Below are 15442 nucleotides of genomic sequence, written 5' to 3'. Positions count from 1 at the left end.
CATTGACTCCTCTACCTTCTCCAATTAGATTAGGCAACAAAGGTCTTATTCACGTCATATGAATACACTGGGCCTAACACAAGCTACACAGGACCCTCCTTAGTAAGTGTCTGCTGCAAGAACCACTGATGTCATAAGATTTCTTTTTTGTACTGGAAACTCTGAGGGGCTCTGGCCTGATTAATAAGCTCTAGAGGAAAGGGCCCAGAATAGCAGCCTCATTTCTGAGACCATCTACCTGTGGTACGACTTTCTAGCTGGCAGCCCCATCCTGTTGGTCAGCAAATACGGCCTCTGTGTCAGGCGCTCTATGGTAAAACCCGAATTAGACAGTCTTGGCTCCGGAGCGCTCTCCATGCAGCAGCTGACGAGTGTCGCTAAAAGGTGGTCATCTTTCAACCCTGGGAGAACTCAAACTTAGGCCTACAGACCCCGCATCGCCAAGACCCACGCCACATCCCAACTTCTCTGCCTAAGCGTAGACACTCCCTGGTCCGCCACCCCTCCGGCACTGAACTCCTCTCTGCCTGATCACTACTCTTTGACCTACCCAGCTACTTCTAAGCCTTGGTTACCTCTTCTGCTGATCCCTGGCCCTCCTCTCCTAATAGTCCCTGACCTCTCACGCTGCCAGACCCGGGACACCTGACCTTCTAGGCCCCCTCAACCCCTTATTTCTCCTCCCTCTGGCCATTCTTGCTCCATCTTACATTTTCTTGGCCACATCCGTCTCCCGGAACTGCTCCTTCACCATGGTGACGGCTGCAAGGGTCCCCCTCCTCGGGACTCCGGGAGTCGGATTACAGAAACGATTCTCCACGCAGCTCCCGAAGCCCTTCTAGACTCGCTCGCTGCTAAAACCCCGGCGACATCCTCCGCGCCACCGTACGGCGTCCCACGTGTCCGCTTCTTCTTCCGCGACTCGCCGGCGCGTCTGTCTGTCAAGAGAGGCCTTGGGCATGAGGCTTTTTTGCCTCTCCCTATACCGCCACCTCGCGGCGCCTCCTTGGAATTGCACGAGTCCTGATGTTTTTTAAAAAAAGAATCCCATTTCCGGTGCATTTTTTTCTAGGTCTTCAGACACCTGCGGAGAAAGAAAAATTAAAAGCTTCTTGCTTCAGGGCTTATCAGGCAGCCATAGAGCCAAAATTTGCATAAAATGGAAAATCGTCATTATCAACATCGATACCATCTAAATCAAGAGCCTCTACTTCTTTCAGGAAAGGTGGAGCCTAAAGTGAACCGGCCCAAGGAGCAGAGAGCACCATCTGGAGGGCGTCAAGGGAAAGCTGCATAGCAGAAAACACAGATGCGCGTGCACCTCCAGTTCATAAAATTATTTTGAAAAAGCGCTGTCAGGAAGAACGTTGGTTAATAACCACCATGCCTTCCAGTGTTTTCGTGAAACCTCAGATGCGAGGCCTTCTGGTCAGGTGTCTGTGATTTCTTATTGTTGGAGCATTCATTACGTCCCTGGGGATGGCAGCTCTGTAAGTTTGCAATAGCTCAACCAAGAAAGAAGGCATATGCAGATTTCTACAGAAATTATGATTCGTGAAAGATTGTGAGGAGATGAAGAAGGCTGGTATTTTTCAGAGTGCAAAGTGATTTTGGAATTGTAAAGAATTTATTTGGATTGAGTTCCATGGAAGTAGTCACTAACCAACGTTCTGGAACTATAAAATATGTATACACCGGCTAAGAAATGGTTTCTCTTGGTAAATGAACAATTAAAAAATAAAAGAATTGTTTTGAAAGAAAGAACTAAGCTTATATTCTTGATTGCAAAAAAGGAATCTGAAAATTGAACCTTGGTGAGCTTGGGAAACGAGATGAAGGGAAAATGGGAAATGAAAATCATTCATGTATTGAAGAAATAAACTGCTTGCCTACAGCCTCAACGATTTGTGGGAGGTGATCCTACGATGACATTTTAGTGTATGTGACTAGCAAGGATAATCTCTTGGTGGCGCAGTGGTTAAGTGCTTGGCTGCTAACTAAAAGGTCAGCGATTCAAACTCAATAGCTGCCCCATGGAGAAAGATGTGGGAGTCTGCTTTCATAAAGATTTATAGCTTTGGAAACCCTATGGGGGCAGCTCTCTCTGTCCTACAGAACAGTTGGAATCCACTCAAGGCAACAGGTTTGGTTTTTAGTTTTGGACTAGCAAGGAAACCATACCACCACAGGGCTCAGTGCTACACAACCTGGAGCCAATTCCTTAATATTTGTGAGAAACTAAATAAAACCCAGTATAACATTCCAACATTCTTGAATTTTAAGAAGGAAAAGTATCTCATTTTAGTGGATCCCCACTAGTAAAGCACAAATTTTACAGACAGCAAGTCAGATCGGGTTTTGCTAACACATTTCAGCAGTTAATCACTTAATGTAGCCTTGGAATAACATTGACAATACTATATAATACCAACAAGATTTTGTAATGAATGACTTTTTGTCACCTAGAGGTTAAGAGTGAAGCCTCTGAAATCACAGTGCATCCATGGGGTCTAAAAGTTGTGTGACCTTAGGCATGTTACTCAACTTCTTGTGTCCCAGTTTCCCTACCTATAAAAAGGATAATAACTACTGTATTTCTCAGAGTTATTGGGAAACTACCCTATTTCTCAGAGTTAAATGACAAAGTGAAGGTAAAAGTAATTAGAATGTAACAGATACATAGCAATCGTTCGATGAGTATTAACTATTATTATTATCTCCTGAGGATTATAGGAGAGCTGCCCTCAAAGCCAGCTCTCTGATGTCCTTGTCCTCACAAACCTTTGGTAAGTTGTTTCTACTCTCTTTGAACGTGCACGCTTATGTTCTTATCTTCATGTGTCTGTTTCACTTTTAAGCAAAACAAATTGCAGAAAACAAACATTTTTTTTTTTTGTTTTTAGTCAGAGACTCACCAGAGAAGTCTCAGGAAAAAAAAAGACTTAGCAATAATAAACTAAAACAGGCAGTGTTTTGTATTTGAAATGAAATAGGATTTGGAGTCAGTAATTTCTGAAGTTTCCCTAGCAGTAAAATGAGGAGGCTAGCCAAGAGGATCATGTTAAGATACCTTTCAGCTTTACTAAACTCTTACTCAATAACCCAAACTCGTTGTTGCCGAGTCGTGACCCTGTGGGACAGAGTAGAACTTCCCCATAGGGTTGCCTGTTAGGGTTTCCAAGGCTGTGCATCTTTATGGAAGCCGACTGCCACAGCTTTCTCCCACAGAGCAGTTGGTGGGTTCAAACGTCCTGGATTCAAACTTCCGACCTATTAGTTAGCAGCCCAGCGCTTAACCGCTGCGCAACCAGGGCTCTAGGGCTCCTTAGATGGGCGAGATTTAAAGTCTAATTCTGTTTACCGAAATTCTACGTAGGGACAGAAAAGTACAGGCAGAATGCTCCTTGGAAGCAAAGATGACGAGACTTCGTCTTACGTAGTTGGACATGTTATTAGGAGGGAGCAGTCCCTGGAGAAGGACAAGATACGTGGTAAAGTAGAGGGTCAACGAAAAAGAGGAAGATTCTCAACGAGACGGATTGACAAAGTGGCTGCAGCAATGGGCTTAAGCATAACAAGAATTGTGAGGATGGCACAGGACCCGGCAGTGTTTCGTTCTGTTGTACATAGGGTCGTTATGAGTCGGAATCGGCTGACAGCACCTAACAACAACAATCCCCAGAGACGGGCATCATCCTTGGTAGAGGGTCAGGGAAGAAAGATGAGGCCTTTTAACGAGATGGATTGACACAGTGGCTGCAAAGATGGGCTCAAACATAGAAACGATTGTGAGGATGGTATGGGACCAGGCAGTGTTTCCTTCTGTTGTACACAGGGTCACTGTGAGTGGAACCAACTGGAGGGACCCTCACAACAACATGTGCGGGCAATTCAATATAACCAAGTAAAAGTAAGCACGCGCTTTCATAAATCTAGCTCGCCTGAGCTGTTCCGGCTCCGAATTGGCTAGTCCAGAATCTTAGGGGTGTGGCCAAAGGTTGGTGAGGCGGCCCTTGGGCACTTTCAGTCTGGCATTGGCGCGGTCGGCCCCGTTGCCCAGGCCACGCCCCCTCGCCGGCGCTTTCTAGGGTCCTTTCGTGCGCGTTGATATGATTGGCCGGCGAAAGCTAGCTCTCTTTTCTTTGCCGGCTGCCTGATCGTCTGCCGCCATCATGGTGAGTCTCCATGAGCTTTGCAGTCATCTGCGAAATATCCCAGCCATCCTTCGCTCCCCGATCCCCCACGTCTGCACGATAGCTGCCCAAAGCCCAGTTGCCCTTCACTGCCCGTGTTTGACAGGGACCAGTTGCCAAGAGCCCTGGAGCCGCCGGCGGGGTAGTCGTGGTTGGCGGGGCTGGGCTGTGGACCCGGACACTTGGGCTCCAGGGCCTGGGACTGCGCGAGCGGCTGCTGCGCTTGTCAGCTTCCTGGCGCACAGTGGATGGAGAGGGCCTAGTCAATAGGCACTTCCCGCCTGCAGCCCAGGTTGGGGTAGGCGGCTTGGAGGTGATGGTAGCCAAAGAGGTGCAGAGGGTGCCGGCGTGTAAGCTAGGAAATTGTCAGCTGAATGGATTCTCTTGTTTAATATTGAGGAAACGGAGGCCCTGGAAGGGGAAGCCGGCAAAAGTCTTGCCCTAAGTCATGAGTAGGTAGATCCATCTTTAAAGGTTAAGCACCCGTTTTAACTACACTCTAGCAAGCCTTTTTTTCCTCTTTGATCCTTCAGTTTCGAGAATTGAGTATTGTTGACGTGAATTAATTTTGGTTTGGTTTTTGAAACATTGAAAATGTAGCAAGTCAGTTCCTGGTGAAAGCCTTGTGTTTGCAGTTTTTTTTAAAGTCACTGTAAGCTTGTTGCATGCTTATGTGTTTAGTAGTTATTTCTTGTGTGAAAGACCATTCCCGAAGTGAATACCATTTCCTTGGACTTGACTGTAGTGTTGACCATTTAAGAGGAGTAGGTTACATGCAGGTAGTGCAGATTTATGTCATGTTTGTTATAAACACGGTTTTGTGATTATAACGTTTGTGTGAGCCACTGTAGTTTTACTAGGGAGAAGTTCTCAAGTGGAGGTAATTTCCCCTTAGTGAGACAGTCGGCAAAATCTGGAGACATTTTTGATCTTCACAACTGGATTGTTGAGGGCATCTAGTGCGTAGAAGCCAAAGTTGCTATTGTGTGCCAACGGTTGATTCCAGTTGTGCAAACGTTCTCAGCCTCCTTTTTGTAGTTATTCCTTCCTTATTAACAAACTCACTGCCACCTAAGATTTCTATCTAATCTTTTGAGTTGCTGTTGTCAGTTTGATCCCATATAGATAGTTCTAAAAGAGCATAATGCTCAAGGCAAACCTTTTTAAGTAGTTAAGCTAAACTATTGTTCAGTTTTAAGAAAACTTTTGGTACTATTTTCCGTTTAAGGTTTAAAGATTATCTCAGGGCAGTAGTTTCGGGATTCTTCTACCCTCCATGGCTCCAGAAAGTCTAGAGCCCATGAAAATTTGATATTCTGTTGTGCAGTTTCCCCCTTTTGATTAGGATTCTTCTGTGGAATCTTAGATCAGAATATTCAGTAATGGTAGCGGGGCACCATCCGGTTCTTCTGGTCTGATGGCAAATGGGGCAGTTGTTAATGGAGACAATTACCTACACATCCCATTTCTTCCTCTGGTGCTCCAGGTGAATAGAGACCAATTGTTGTGCCTTGGATGGTTGCTTGCAAGCTTTTAATACCTCAGGCACTATGCACCGAAGTAGGAGGTAGAACCAAAAAAACCCCAGAAAAACAAACCTGTTCCCTCGAGTTGATTCCAACTCACTGTGACTCCATAGGACAGGTTAGAACTGCCCCATATGGTTTCCAATGAGCAGCTAGTGGATTTTAACTGCCGACCTTTTGGTTAGCAGCCGAGCTCTTAACCGCTGCACCACCAGGGCTCCAGGAGGTAGAACAGAAGCAGTAAATGAATTATTAGGCCAGTTAACTGGGGTGTGCCGTTAAACCATGACCTTAAACCTCCAAACCAAGGAGCCAGATCCCATGAGGTGTTTGGTTGTGCATAAGCAGCCTCAGCAGCTTCTCTTTTGTCATCGTAAATACATCTATTACACACCTTTTGCTGATTCAGCTTTTTACAGGTATACAAGTATATGGTGATTATAATTGGCCGTGCAACCCTACCCTTAATCAGTGTAATATTTCCATCACCATTAGGCCCCCCTTTTCCTCTTTCCTCCCACCTTTGGTAACCACTAATAAACTTTAGTCTGTATATATTTGTCCTTATCTTTTCTGTAAGTGATGTTATATGGCATTTGTCCTTTTGTAATTGGCTTATTTTGCTCAGCATAACGTCTTCAAGCTCCATCCATACTGTAGCATCTATCCGGATTTCATTTCTCCTACTTTCTGAGTAGTATTCCATTGTATGTATGTATTTTGTTTTTTCATCTGTTGATAGGTATTAGGTTGGTTCCATCTTTTGGCTATTGTGAATAGTGCTGTAGTGAACATTGGTGTACGAGTCTCTTTGAGTCTCTGTTTTTATGTCTTTGATATATACCTAGGAATAGAATTGCTGGGTCATAAGGTAGTTCTATTTTTAGTTTTTCAAGGAATGGACACACTGTTTTGCACAATGGCTGTGCCATTTTGCTTTCCCACCAGCAATGGATAAGAGTTTCAGTTGCCCCACATTCTTGCCAGCATTTGTTATTTCCGGTTTTTTTTTTCATCTTATCCTGGTGGGAATGAAGTGATATCTCATCGTGGTTTTGATTTGCAACTCTGATGGCTAAGGACACTGAGCATCATTTCACGTGTCTGGTGGCCATTTGAATGTCTGTCCCTCCCTTTTTCAAATGAGTAGTACAGCAAGTGATGGGTTGATCTGTGCTGGACCACCACAGCTTGCCTTCCAGTGTGATGGGAACCTGTCTACAGACCATCTCATGCTGCACTAAAATGGGGTACAATATAGTGCCTTCTTGTGAACTGTGTACTTCAGTACATCCTTTGTTATTGTTCAGTATGTGTCTGTGGTCACAGTAAATTTTCTAGATGCATCTTGGACTTCTCATGGCAAACATGAGAGCAGAGCTGCCCAGTAAAACTCTGCAATGATGGAAATGTTCCCTGTCTGTGCTGTCTAATTTGAAATGCAGCTACTGCAGCTGGGGGACTGCATTTTAAATTTTATTTATTTATTTAATAATTAGTTATGTATTCTAGTGGCTACTGAATTGGATACTGCAGTTTTAGATCTTGGAAAATTACAGCAAGGTCAAAAAAAGGTTGAGTAGTTTTATTAACCAGTGTGTTGTTTTCAGAACGACACAGTGACTATCCGGACCAGGAAGTTCATGACCAATCGACTACTCCAGCGGAAACAAATGGTAAGCAAGGGCAGGTCAAAGTTTGGGTAACTGTTCTTTAAAGGCGTTTTCCATTATGATAAATACTAAATTGGATGTCTCCTTTTAGGTCATCGATGTCCTTCACCCTGGAAAGGCAACAGTACCTAAGACAGAAATTCGGGAAAAACTAGCCAAAATGTACAATACCACACCAGATGTCATCTTTGTGTTTGGATTCAGAACCCATTTTGGTGGTGGAAAGACTACTGGCTTCGGCATGATTTATGATTCCTTGGATTATGCAAAGAAAAATGAACCTAAACACAGACTTGCAAGAGTAGGTGTTTTTCCTCTCTTCCACAGTTGCTGAAGACTTTGTTTTTTCAATAACATTGTGTTCTGGGTGCAGTAGAATGCTCTGGCACAGTAAGTGGTCTGTGGGGGGACATCATACAAAGACATACAGAACTCCTAAGGGGTTAATAGAGAAGGTTCTTTGATAAATGCACAGATGGAGTTGGGGGAGAGGTTCAGAGAGGTTTTTGCAGCATTTTGAGAAGGTGACATTTGAGCTGGATTCGAAAGAAGTGCTTGTGGAGATTGAGGAGCTCATTTCATAGAGGGGAAGTGGAGGGATGGGTTTGGAAAGGTACCTTGGGACCAAATTCAGTAATATCTTGAAATGCTGTATCATGCTACTGAGTTTGGATTTTTGGAGCCCTGGTGACGCAGTGGTTAAGAGGCTGGCTGCTAACCAGAAGGTTGGCAGTTCGAATCCACCAGCCTCTCCTTGGAAACCCTGTGGGGCAGTTCTACTCTGTTCTGTAAGGTCGAAATGAGCTGGAATTGACTTAGTGAAAATGGGTTTGGTTTTTGGGTGGAGTTTAGATTTAATTTCACAGGAAGCCAGGAACCACGAAAGGTTTTTGATCATTTAGTGAGACTGCCAAGCACTACAGAGTGAACTCGGCAAGCTCCTTAACTTATATTCTAGACAGATAGTATAAATAAGCAAACATATCATTATTTTGAAATGCCTCTTGCATCCTCTTTTACCCTTTGACCTATTTTACTCCCTGCTGTGAGGGAAGATCATGGAGATGTGGTTGATAGACAGGGATGGATTACGTAATAAGGTATGCACTGGCTTAATTGTGTTACTAACCTGTAGTTCAGTTTCATCTGTTTTTCACCACGTTGAAGATGGGGTGAACCAGAGACATAACTAAGGTTTGGCGACTACGGTATGTGCCCTGGTGGCCGTTTGAGGAGGGTTGCCAGTGAGCAGTTGCTACTGGCCCACCAGTTTCCATCGCCCAGCTGTGAGAGATCATTCAGCAATTTAAAACTAACTGCCATAGATAGGAGCTGTTGGGTGAAACCCGTGTGAAATTGTTCACTACGGATTAGTATGTAAACACAGCCTGGGCATCCTTTGCTTACTGTAAGCTGGTGCATACTGTGCTTACTGGTTAAGCCACCCCAGTGGATAGATGTTGCATTATTTTTAACTAAGTGGTCTGGGAAGGGCCTCCTGTGAGGAGATGGCAGGGAAGCTGAGATCCTTGCAGATTCAGAAGCAGAGTTTTTTAGGCAGCAGGAACTGCAAGCTCAGAGGTGGGCAGGGCAAAGATGAATAGAAGATAGTAAGTGAGCAGATCAGCCCAGTCTACGTTGGGGGGCTAGAGCTCTTGATAAAAGGCTTTTGTCACTGGTGGGTAATAAGGTATTCAGTCGGGAGGAGACCCTAAACGGGGAAGCCACTTGGGAGGTGTCTTGCTTTGATGGTGCAGAAGAAAAAAAAATGTGGGAACCTAGTGAGCTGTAGGTTCAAGGCTGGACAGAACAGCTGGTCCCTTAACTTTCTGTGTAAGGAGCTCTGAGTGGGCAAGTCTGCTGTGAAGTTTTTCTCTGCAGGCCATCTCTTGGCTTTCACAGAGCACTCCTGGAGCTCTGACCTGGTCAGTTTCCATGCCAGAGTAGCCAGTAATCGTGAGTTCATGTTTGCAAGTCACTTCTGTATAACCCATTCTTCTTCAGCATGGCCTGTATGAGAAGAAAAAGACCTCGAGAAAACAGCGCAAGGAGCGCAAGAACAGAATGAAGAAAGTCAGGGGGACTGCAAAGGCCAACGTTGGTGCAGGCAAAAAGGTATGGGTCATCAGGGAAAATACAGAAACGTCAACAAGTGTAGGCCTTATTTTCTGAAAAGAGTTTTGTTGTCTTAATAACCTTTCTTAATCTTTCTTTTTTTCCTACTTCTTCTGGATTACAGAAGGTAATGTGTTTTGAGATGCTATGTAGCATAGTGTGTCTTAGTACAGTAGGTTGGGCCACATCGGTTCAGTTATCCTGGTGGGCTCCTCTCAAGCCCTATCACAAAGTTTTTCTTTCATTCTACTGCTAATTGGCATAGACCATTAAACTGGAGCAGATCTAGCTCCATGGGATTTGACTTGTTTTCTTAAAATAGACAACTGTTCAGTAAGCAGTTGGATCAATGTGGCTCATGTTTTCCTGGCACGCTAGAGGCAGCTGAGATCTCTTAAAATTGCTCTCTGCTCTGGTTAGCCAATGATAAGCAGCTTTTTACCAGCTTGGCTAGCTAATCGTGAACAGTGGAATGGAATTAAGGTGTTGGATTGCTAAATTGACAAGTAATCAAGTGTTCTGTGAACTTCAGTCGTAACTTTGTTTTTGCCTTTTCCCTCTACTTTCTTGGATTTCTTGTCCATCAGAAATGAAGTGCCTAGCAGGTACTGAGATTGTGAGCACGGTGTGGTGCATCACCTGCACTGAGTTTGCTTTGATGCTTTGCATGTTGGCTTTGGACGATTGTTTTTTAGTGTGGTCTCTTATAATGCCAATGCTTTGTTTTAAAACCATGTATTATGAACAAATTAGGAGAACTTTTAATCATTTATTTTAAAAATTCAATAATGCATGCTATGTTGTGAAATGACCTGGTAAAGGAAAGTGGTGGGTGGCCTACCATATCAGCATCTTTCAGCTTACCTTGGGAGATGCTGCGTCCTACAGAACTACATACCCTGGACATCTCGGTGGCAAAATGGCTTTAGTTAATGCTGGCCTTGGGGAAAGGGCCCACTCACGTGGTAGTGAGTAGGCCCTTCCCCTTGGGGAGCCATGTCTCTTTTTTTCCCCTTACCAGTCAGTCGGATGCTCTGGCAGCTTTGGTAATGAACTGGTCCATGAAATCTGGTAAAGCCTCTCTGTCCCGGTAGTATCCACTCAAAGCCTTTTACCGTTTATTACTTACCGAGTCTCCAGTTTTTGGTGTCCTTTTTAAATTGAAATATTTTGAAGATATTGTTAGTTCACATCAAAGTCTTTGAATGCACTTTTACGCACAAGCATTTGGTCAGAATGGTGCACTCCCCATTTTAAACACATTTTGCTCATTTGAACAGCTGAACATAAGTGGGCATAGTAGTGTAATAAAATAGGAGTCACTGCCCCGTGTGCTTCCGTTTACAGTGACTTTCTTCCAGACAAGGCAGATAAACCTGGTATTGCCTTCCTGGGACTGTGATCAAGTGACTTCCTAGTGACACTACTTGCTGCTTATAACTGCTTCCTGTTGTATGAGGATTACACCTGTTGATGCAGATTGTACAGATTGAGAAAAGGTTCATTCAAAATTTGTCCTTTTGCATCTTCTGAAGGACACTTAACACATTGATTCTTTCCCCATTCAGCCTTTGAGTCCGGTGTGTTAGGGCTCAGTGGTGACGTGTACACAGGTGCCACCTGTTGACCTGAGCCATCACTGTCCTGCTTCAGGTTCGCACTGGTGCACTTCTGGCACTGCTCTTAAGGGCTTCTGGGAAATGAATGCATAAATGAGCACATGCGCTCTCCCTCTCAAAGTTAGGCAACAGTGAATTTTTTTTTTAAAATTCAGCTTTGTTCATACGTTAGAATTGGTATTTACTCTTACCTTTTGGGTGCAATAGGATTTTTTAAACTAAGGAATAAGTAGTGTCATACTCAAAGAGCAAGTCTGTGGATGGTGTTAGCACTCAACACAATGTTGCTAGCCAGAGCAGAGGGATTGGGGGAGGCTCAGGTCCACCCACTTCATCTACACGGAGGCAGTGGCAGCCTGGATAAGGCACAGCCATTGGCGTAAGGATCTCTTCATTGTGAAATCACGCCACCTTGTTTGCATAAGAGCCATGATAATCAGGCAAGATGTTCTCAGGTTGGTAGGAATAAAATCATTCAGTAGAAATGTATGTTTTACTGTTAGTGGAATGCTCTATACAATTGCATATCTGATTGCGTGCACTTAAATGCAGATTATTTTGGGGTATGAAAAGAGACTATTAACGAAGTGTTTCTTTCTCTTCCCTCTTCCTTTGTCCCTTCCCTGCCACTGATTCAGTGAGCTGGAGATTGGATAACAGGTATAATTCAAGCTATTCATTTAGATAACTAGACTTCTTGGTTTGAAGTAGAGCATGTGAACTAGATTTACAAATGTTCTAAAGAGTTCTAATGTCTTAAAACTACTAATAACGACATGGTTTTGTTTTGAAAGTTCAGTGATATTTTTTTAACCCATTTTTTTAGTTGCATTCCTAACTTGAGCGTTTCTGAGTTTTAGTTTTTGAAGTGGTATGATCACACAAATATAACTTGATTCTGCTTCATTAATATTTGTTCTGCATGAATGTCATTAATTTTAGAATTCGTTGAAGACTTTGAACTTGAATTTTTAAAGATTTTTAAAGGCTGTTGCTAACAATCAACTAAACTTGTTTTTCTTTGATTCACAGAAGGAATAAAGATTCTGCAGTGACTTGATCTGCAATGATTGTGTGGATTTTTCACCAGAGGATTAATAAACTATAAAAACTTATATGTGTCTGGTTTTTTGAAACGTATTTGAAGTTACCAAATTAGTCTGCTGCTGTTGCAGGTTTACACTGATGCTCAGGCTCGCGTGTTGTCTGCCCATGAAGCGTTCAGAGAAAACTTGGTATGATGGGCGGTGGTTGTCCTTTCCTCCGGTAGCTTGAAGATTTCAGGTGTAGAGTGTTGGCATCACGGGAGCATGTAGGGCTAGTCTGGTGTGCTCATGCTAATACTTAGGGTGCAGTTGTTTGGTCTTTGAAGGAGATGTTTGAAATCTGAACCCCTTTTTGGCCTTCTTAATAAATTACTTGCTGATCTCAATAGAAAGTAAAATTACTAGATCACCTTTTCTTCATTTATTCTGAAGTAGAATCTGTCAAGATTATGATCAGTGCATTGCAGGTTTGCTTATGGGGTGAATGAACTACTGGGGAATCTGGGTGAGGCTCTAGCCTAATGAACATTTGGGTGTGGTGTGTAATGATGGTATATGGGTCTTTCGATTGTATGTGGTTTTTATGAAACATTGAGTGTTACTGCTGCTCTTTTGTCAAATTCAGATTCTTTATAGCCTTTTCAGGCATCAGGGTTGAGAGCCTAAACTGGGGGTTATTGGTCAGTTGTATGAGATAGGGAGATTTTGAGGAGGGCTTGTTTTAGGGTTACTGGCTTGGTGGAGGTGCCTTCTGAGAGGTTAGGAAATATGAATTGAAGTGCGTGAGTTCTTGGGGTGAGGTGGGAAGAGGCATTAATGGCTTTGTGGGCTTGTCATGGAGTGGATTCCAACTTATGGTGACCCCATGTGTGTCAGTAGAGCTGTGCTCTGTACAGTTTTCAGTGGCTGACTTTTCGGCCATAGATTGCCAGCCTATTCTTCTGAGGTGCCTCTGGGTGGGCTCGAACCTCCAGTCTTTTGGTTAGCAGCTGAGTGTGTTAACCATTTGTACCACCTAGGGACTCCTCATTTTCTCCTGAAGGTGATGTCTGTTGCTTGGTTTGGCATCTTAGATTGGGTTCACTGGGAGTCAAGCTTATAAATCCTGTTAGGAACCATGTCAGTGGATGAAGGGTGGCAATGTGGTCTCAAAGCGGGGCTGAACAGACCTGGCAGAGAAGGAAGGAGACCCAGGAGAGGAACAGTCACAGATGCAGAAAGGATGAGAGGCTGCAGGACAGTGGTTGAACATTTTGGAGAGGACATGGTGAGGCCTTTGGCCTAAGAAGGGGCTGCTGCCCACTGGAGGGGAGGGGTGTGAATAGTGTCAGTGTTGGTGTAGTAGTTCATTTGTGCTCAGCAGGTGGTGTGGAGTCAGGGATCTGAGGTACGCACCATCAAAGAATACGTAGTGCGTGGGGGCAGCAGATGGTGCAGTAGGAGACGCCATTTCTTGTGATGGTGTAGGAGCAGAGAAGGTTATGTTGGGGCTGGTCCAGGACCAGGCCGGGGAAGCTGGGAGCTGTTGCAGGAGGGGTGAGAAGGGTGTGTGGGGCAGGGAGTTGGCAGTCACAAGGTTCAGAATGGGGTTAGTGGAAGCACTGGAGTGGGAATGAAGGGTTGGTGGTTTTCAGAATGGAGTATTGAGTATCAGAGGCGGATGTTCAGCTGAATCTGGTGCAGGTTGGCATCAAAGTAAAAATGTGGAGGCGTTCCTATTGGGATGTGCTGAGGAGGGGCAGAGTTTGCATTCATTTAGCCAGTAGCGTCTGGAAGGGGGTTGTGATTAACTCTGGGTGGGCCTGTTTTTCCCCTAAAACTGCCTGGGCCACGGTATAGAAGTCACAAACTGGCAGGCTTTGTTGGACAGGCACATTTTGAAACTTGGCAAATTTTACATAAAGACCCAGATTTCCAGCCTCCTGGGACAATGGGCAGCAGTGAGGCCTGCCTGCCTGGTGCAGTTGGCAGGGCTGGGGGGTGGCCATGCCCCTCGGGGTAGGTACTTCCTCTGCAGTCCACACAGCTCTGGCCCTCACCTGCCTGCCTTCTGGGCTTGTTCCGCTGTGCTTGCTGCTTTTCATATAGTCCAGCTGGGTGTACTTGGTCAGGTCACTTGGTCCCTTACTTGAGTTAACGTCTCACCAAGGGTGCCTTTTCTGCCTACCTGACTTAAGGCTATTTTGAGGCTCAAATGAAGTAGCATTTGTGGGAACGGTTTGCAAACTGAAGTGCTAAGCAGCTGTATGACAGGAAGTGAGGGCTTGCAGGAACTTGCTTTAGGTTGTGGACAGTTGCGCTGTTGAACCTCTCAGGATTCTTGGAGATTCAGCACTTCGTTATCCTTGACTGGAACCAGACCAAGCTACACTGTCAACAGGCTTGGAAAGCACCTTCACAAAAATGCGAAGTTGACTTCACTAAGCAGCATCAACAAGGAGAGCACATCCCTTCCCTCAGCATTTACAGGGGCGGAAAGCCCTGACTTACTCAGAATTGGTGGGGCTTTGTGAAGTGTCTGGTGAGAAGGAGATGAGCTTGAGGTGGTTGTAGAAAGGGGCGGTGTGAAAATTCTCCAGGGAACCTGGGTGTCACCTTATAGCTTGCCTTAGCGCCGCTCCAAGGCACATTTGTAGTTTGGTGGCTGTTAACAATGTGGTACTTTTCTTCCTTGACAAGTTAATTATCTTGGGCTCCCTTGAAAAAGTATGTTACAGAACCACTGTATTTGTGAAGTTGAGGCAGGTGCTGTTGTAAATTATATGTATCTTTGCAAAATAACCCTAAAGAGGCAGGTCCCACTGGACCCACACTGGAGAGGATTTAGAGCAGGTAAGCAGCTTACCCAAAGTCTCAGCCACTAAGTAGTGGGGTTGGGAGTGGAATGCAAATTTGACTCCAAAGCCTTAATTGTCCTTTATGTATTCATTGAGTCACTCAAATATTGAGCACTTCTTCTCTGCTGGGATATGATAGTGTGCAAGATTCATGATATGTGTACCTACTAGGTGCTCAGTAGGATGCTAGTCAGCAAGGGTGGTTATTGAACAAGCCTTGGTTAGTCAACCAATTTCTCCATTTATTGAGCTTTTCTGCTGGTGCCGGGGATAGGGATAAAGATGCTGTCCCTGCCCTTAAATCTCAGGAGTTTAAGCAGTTGAGCACGGTTTCATGGCCTGGCTCGTGTACCCATAAAGTAGCAGATTAACATGGTAGGAACCCAGAGGTGAGTCCGGTGCAGGGAGGCTGATTCCTGGAAGGCGTCCAGGG

General features: G+C 44.6%; 2 protein-coding genes across 6 annotated transcripts in view; one reads left to right on the top strand and one right to left on the bottom strand.

Moving 5' to 3' along the window:
- POLR3A (RNA polymerase III subunit A) overlaps positions 1-895 on the bottom strand; it is a 74510-nt gene extending 73615 nt beyond the window's left edge. For both annotated transcript variants that reach the window (XM_023737653.1, XM_004383167.2), the window contains exon 1: positions 711-895. In XM_023737653.1, coding sequence (XP_023593421.1) covers positions 711-754 — 44 coding nt within the window. In that variant the 5' untranslated portion in view covers positions 755-895. The remainder of the gene's footprint in view (positions 1-710) is intronic.
- A 3135-nt stretch (positions 896-4030) lies between these two features.
- On the top strand, positions 4031-12241 carry RPS24 (ribosomal protein S24). 4 transcript variants are annotated; one of them, XM_004383164.2, is made up of 7 exons: positions 4031-4175; positions 7330-7395; positions 7484-7693; positions 9397-9507; positions 9632-9634; positions 11765-11786; positions 12159-12241. In XM_004383164.2, exons 1-6 carry the CDS (start codon positions 4173-4175, stop codon positions 11765-11767), a joined length of 396 nt encoding a protein of 131 aa, XP_004383221.1. In that variant the 5' UTR covers positions 4031-4172; the 3' UTR covers positions 11768-11786; positions 12159-12241. The 4 variants fall into 4 exon arrangements, with proteins under 4 accessions (XP_004383221.1, XP_004383223.1, XP_023593420.1 ...); XM_004383166.2 differs by lacking the exon at positions 9632-9634; XM_023737652.1 differs by lacking the exons at positions 11765-11786; positions 12159-12241 and adding an exon at positions 10095-10115.
- The last annotated feature ends 3201 nt before the right edge of the window (positions 12242-15442 follow it).

This window comes from Trichechus manatus, unplaced genomic scaffold (assembly GCF_000243295.1).
Source record: "Trichechus manatus latirostris isolate Lorelei unplaced genomic scaffold, TriManLat1.0 scaffold00106, whole genome shotgun sequence".
NCBI lineage: Eukaryota > Metazoa > Chordata > Mammalia > Sirenia > Trichechidae > Trichechus > Trichechus manatus.
Note: the sequence above shows the minus strand (reverse complement) of the source record. Positions and strands in the feature narration are given on the sequence as shown.

Bases quoted from the DNA above. Each gene is read 5' to 3' on its own strand.
- RPS24 (XM_023737651.1), top strand. The intron at 7,396-7,483 runs GTAAGCAAGGGC...GTCTCCTTTTAG, and splicing joins TACTCCAGCGGAAACAAATG to GTCATCGATGTCCTTCACCC. The intron at 7,694-9,396 runs GTAGGTGTTTTT...ATTCTTCTTCAG, and splicing joins CTAAACACAGACTTGCAAGA to CATGGCCTGTATGAGAAGAA.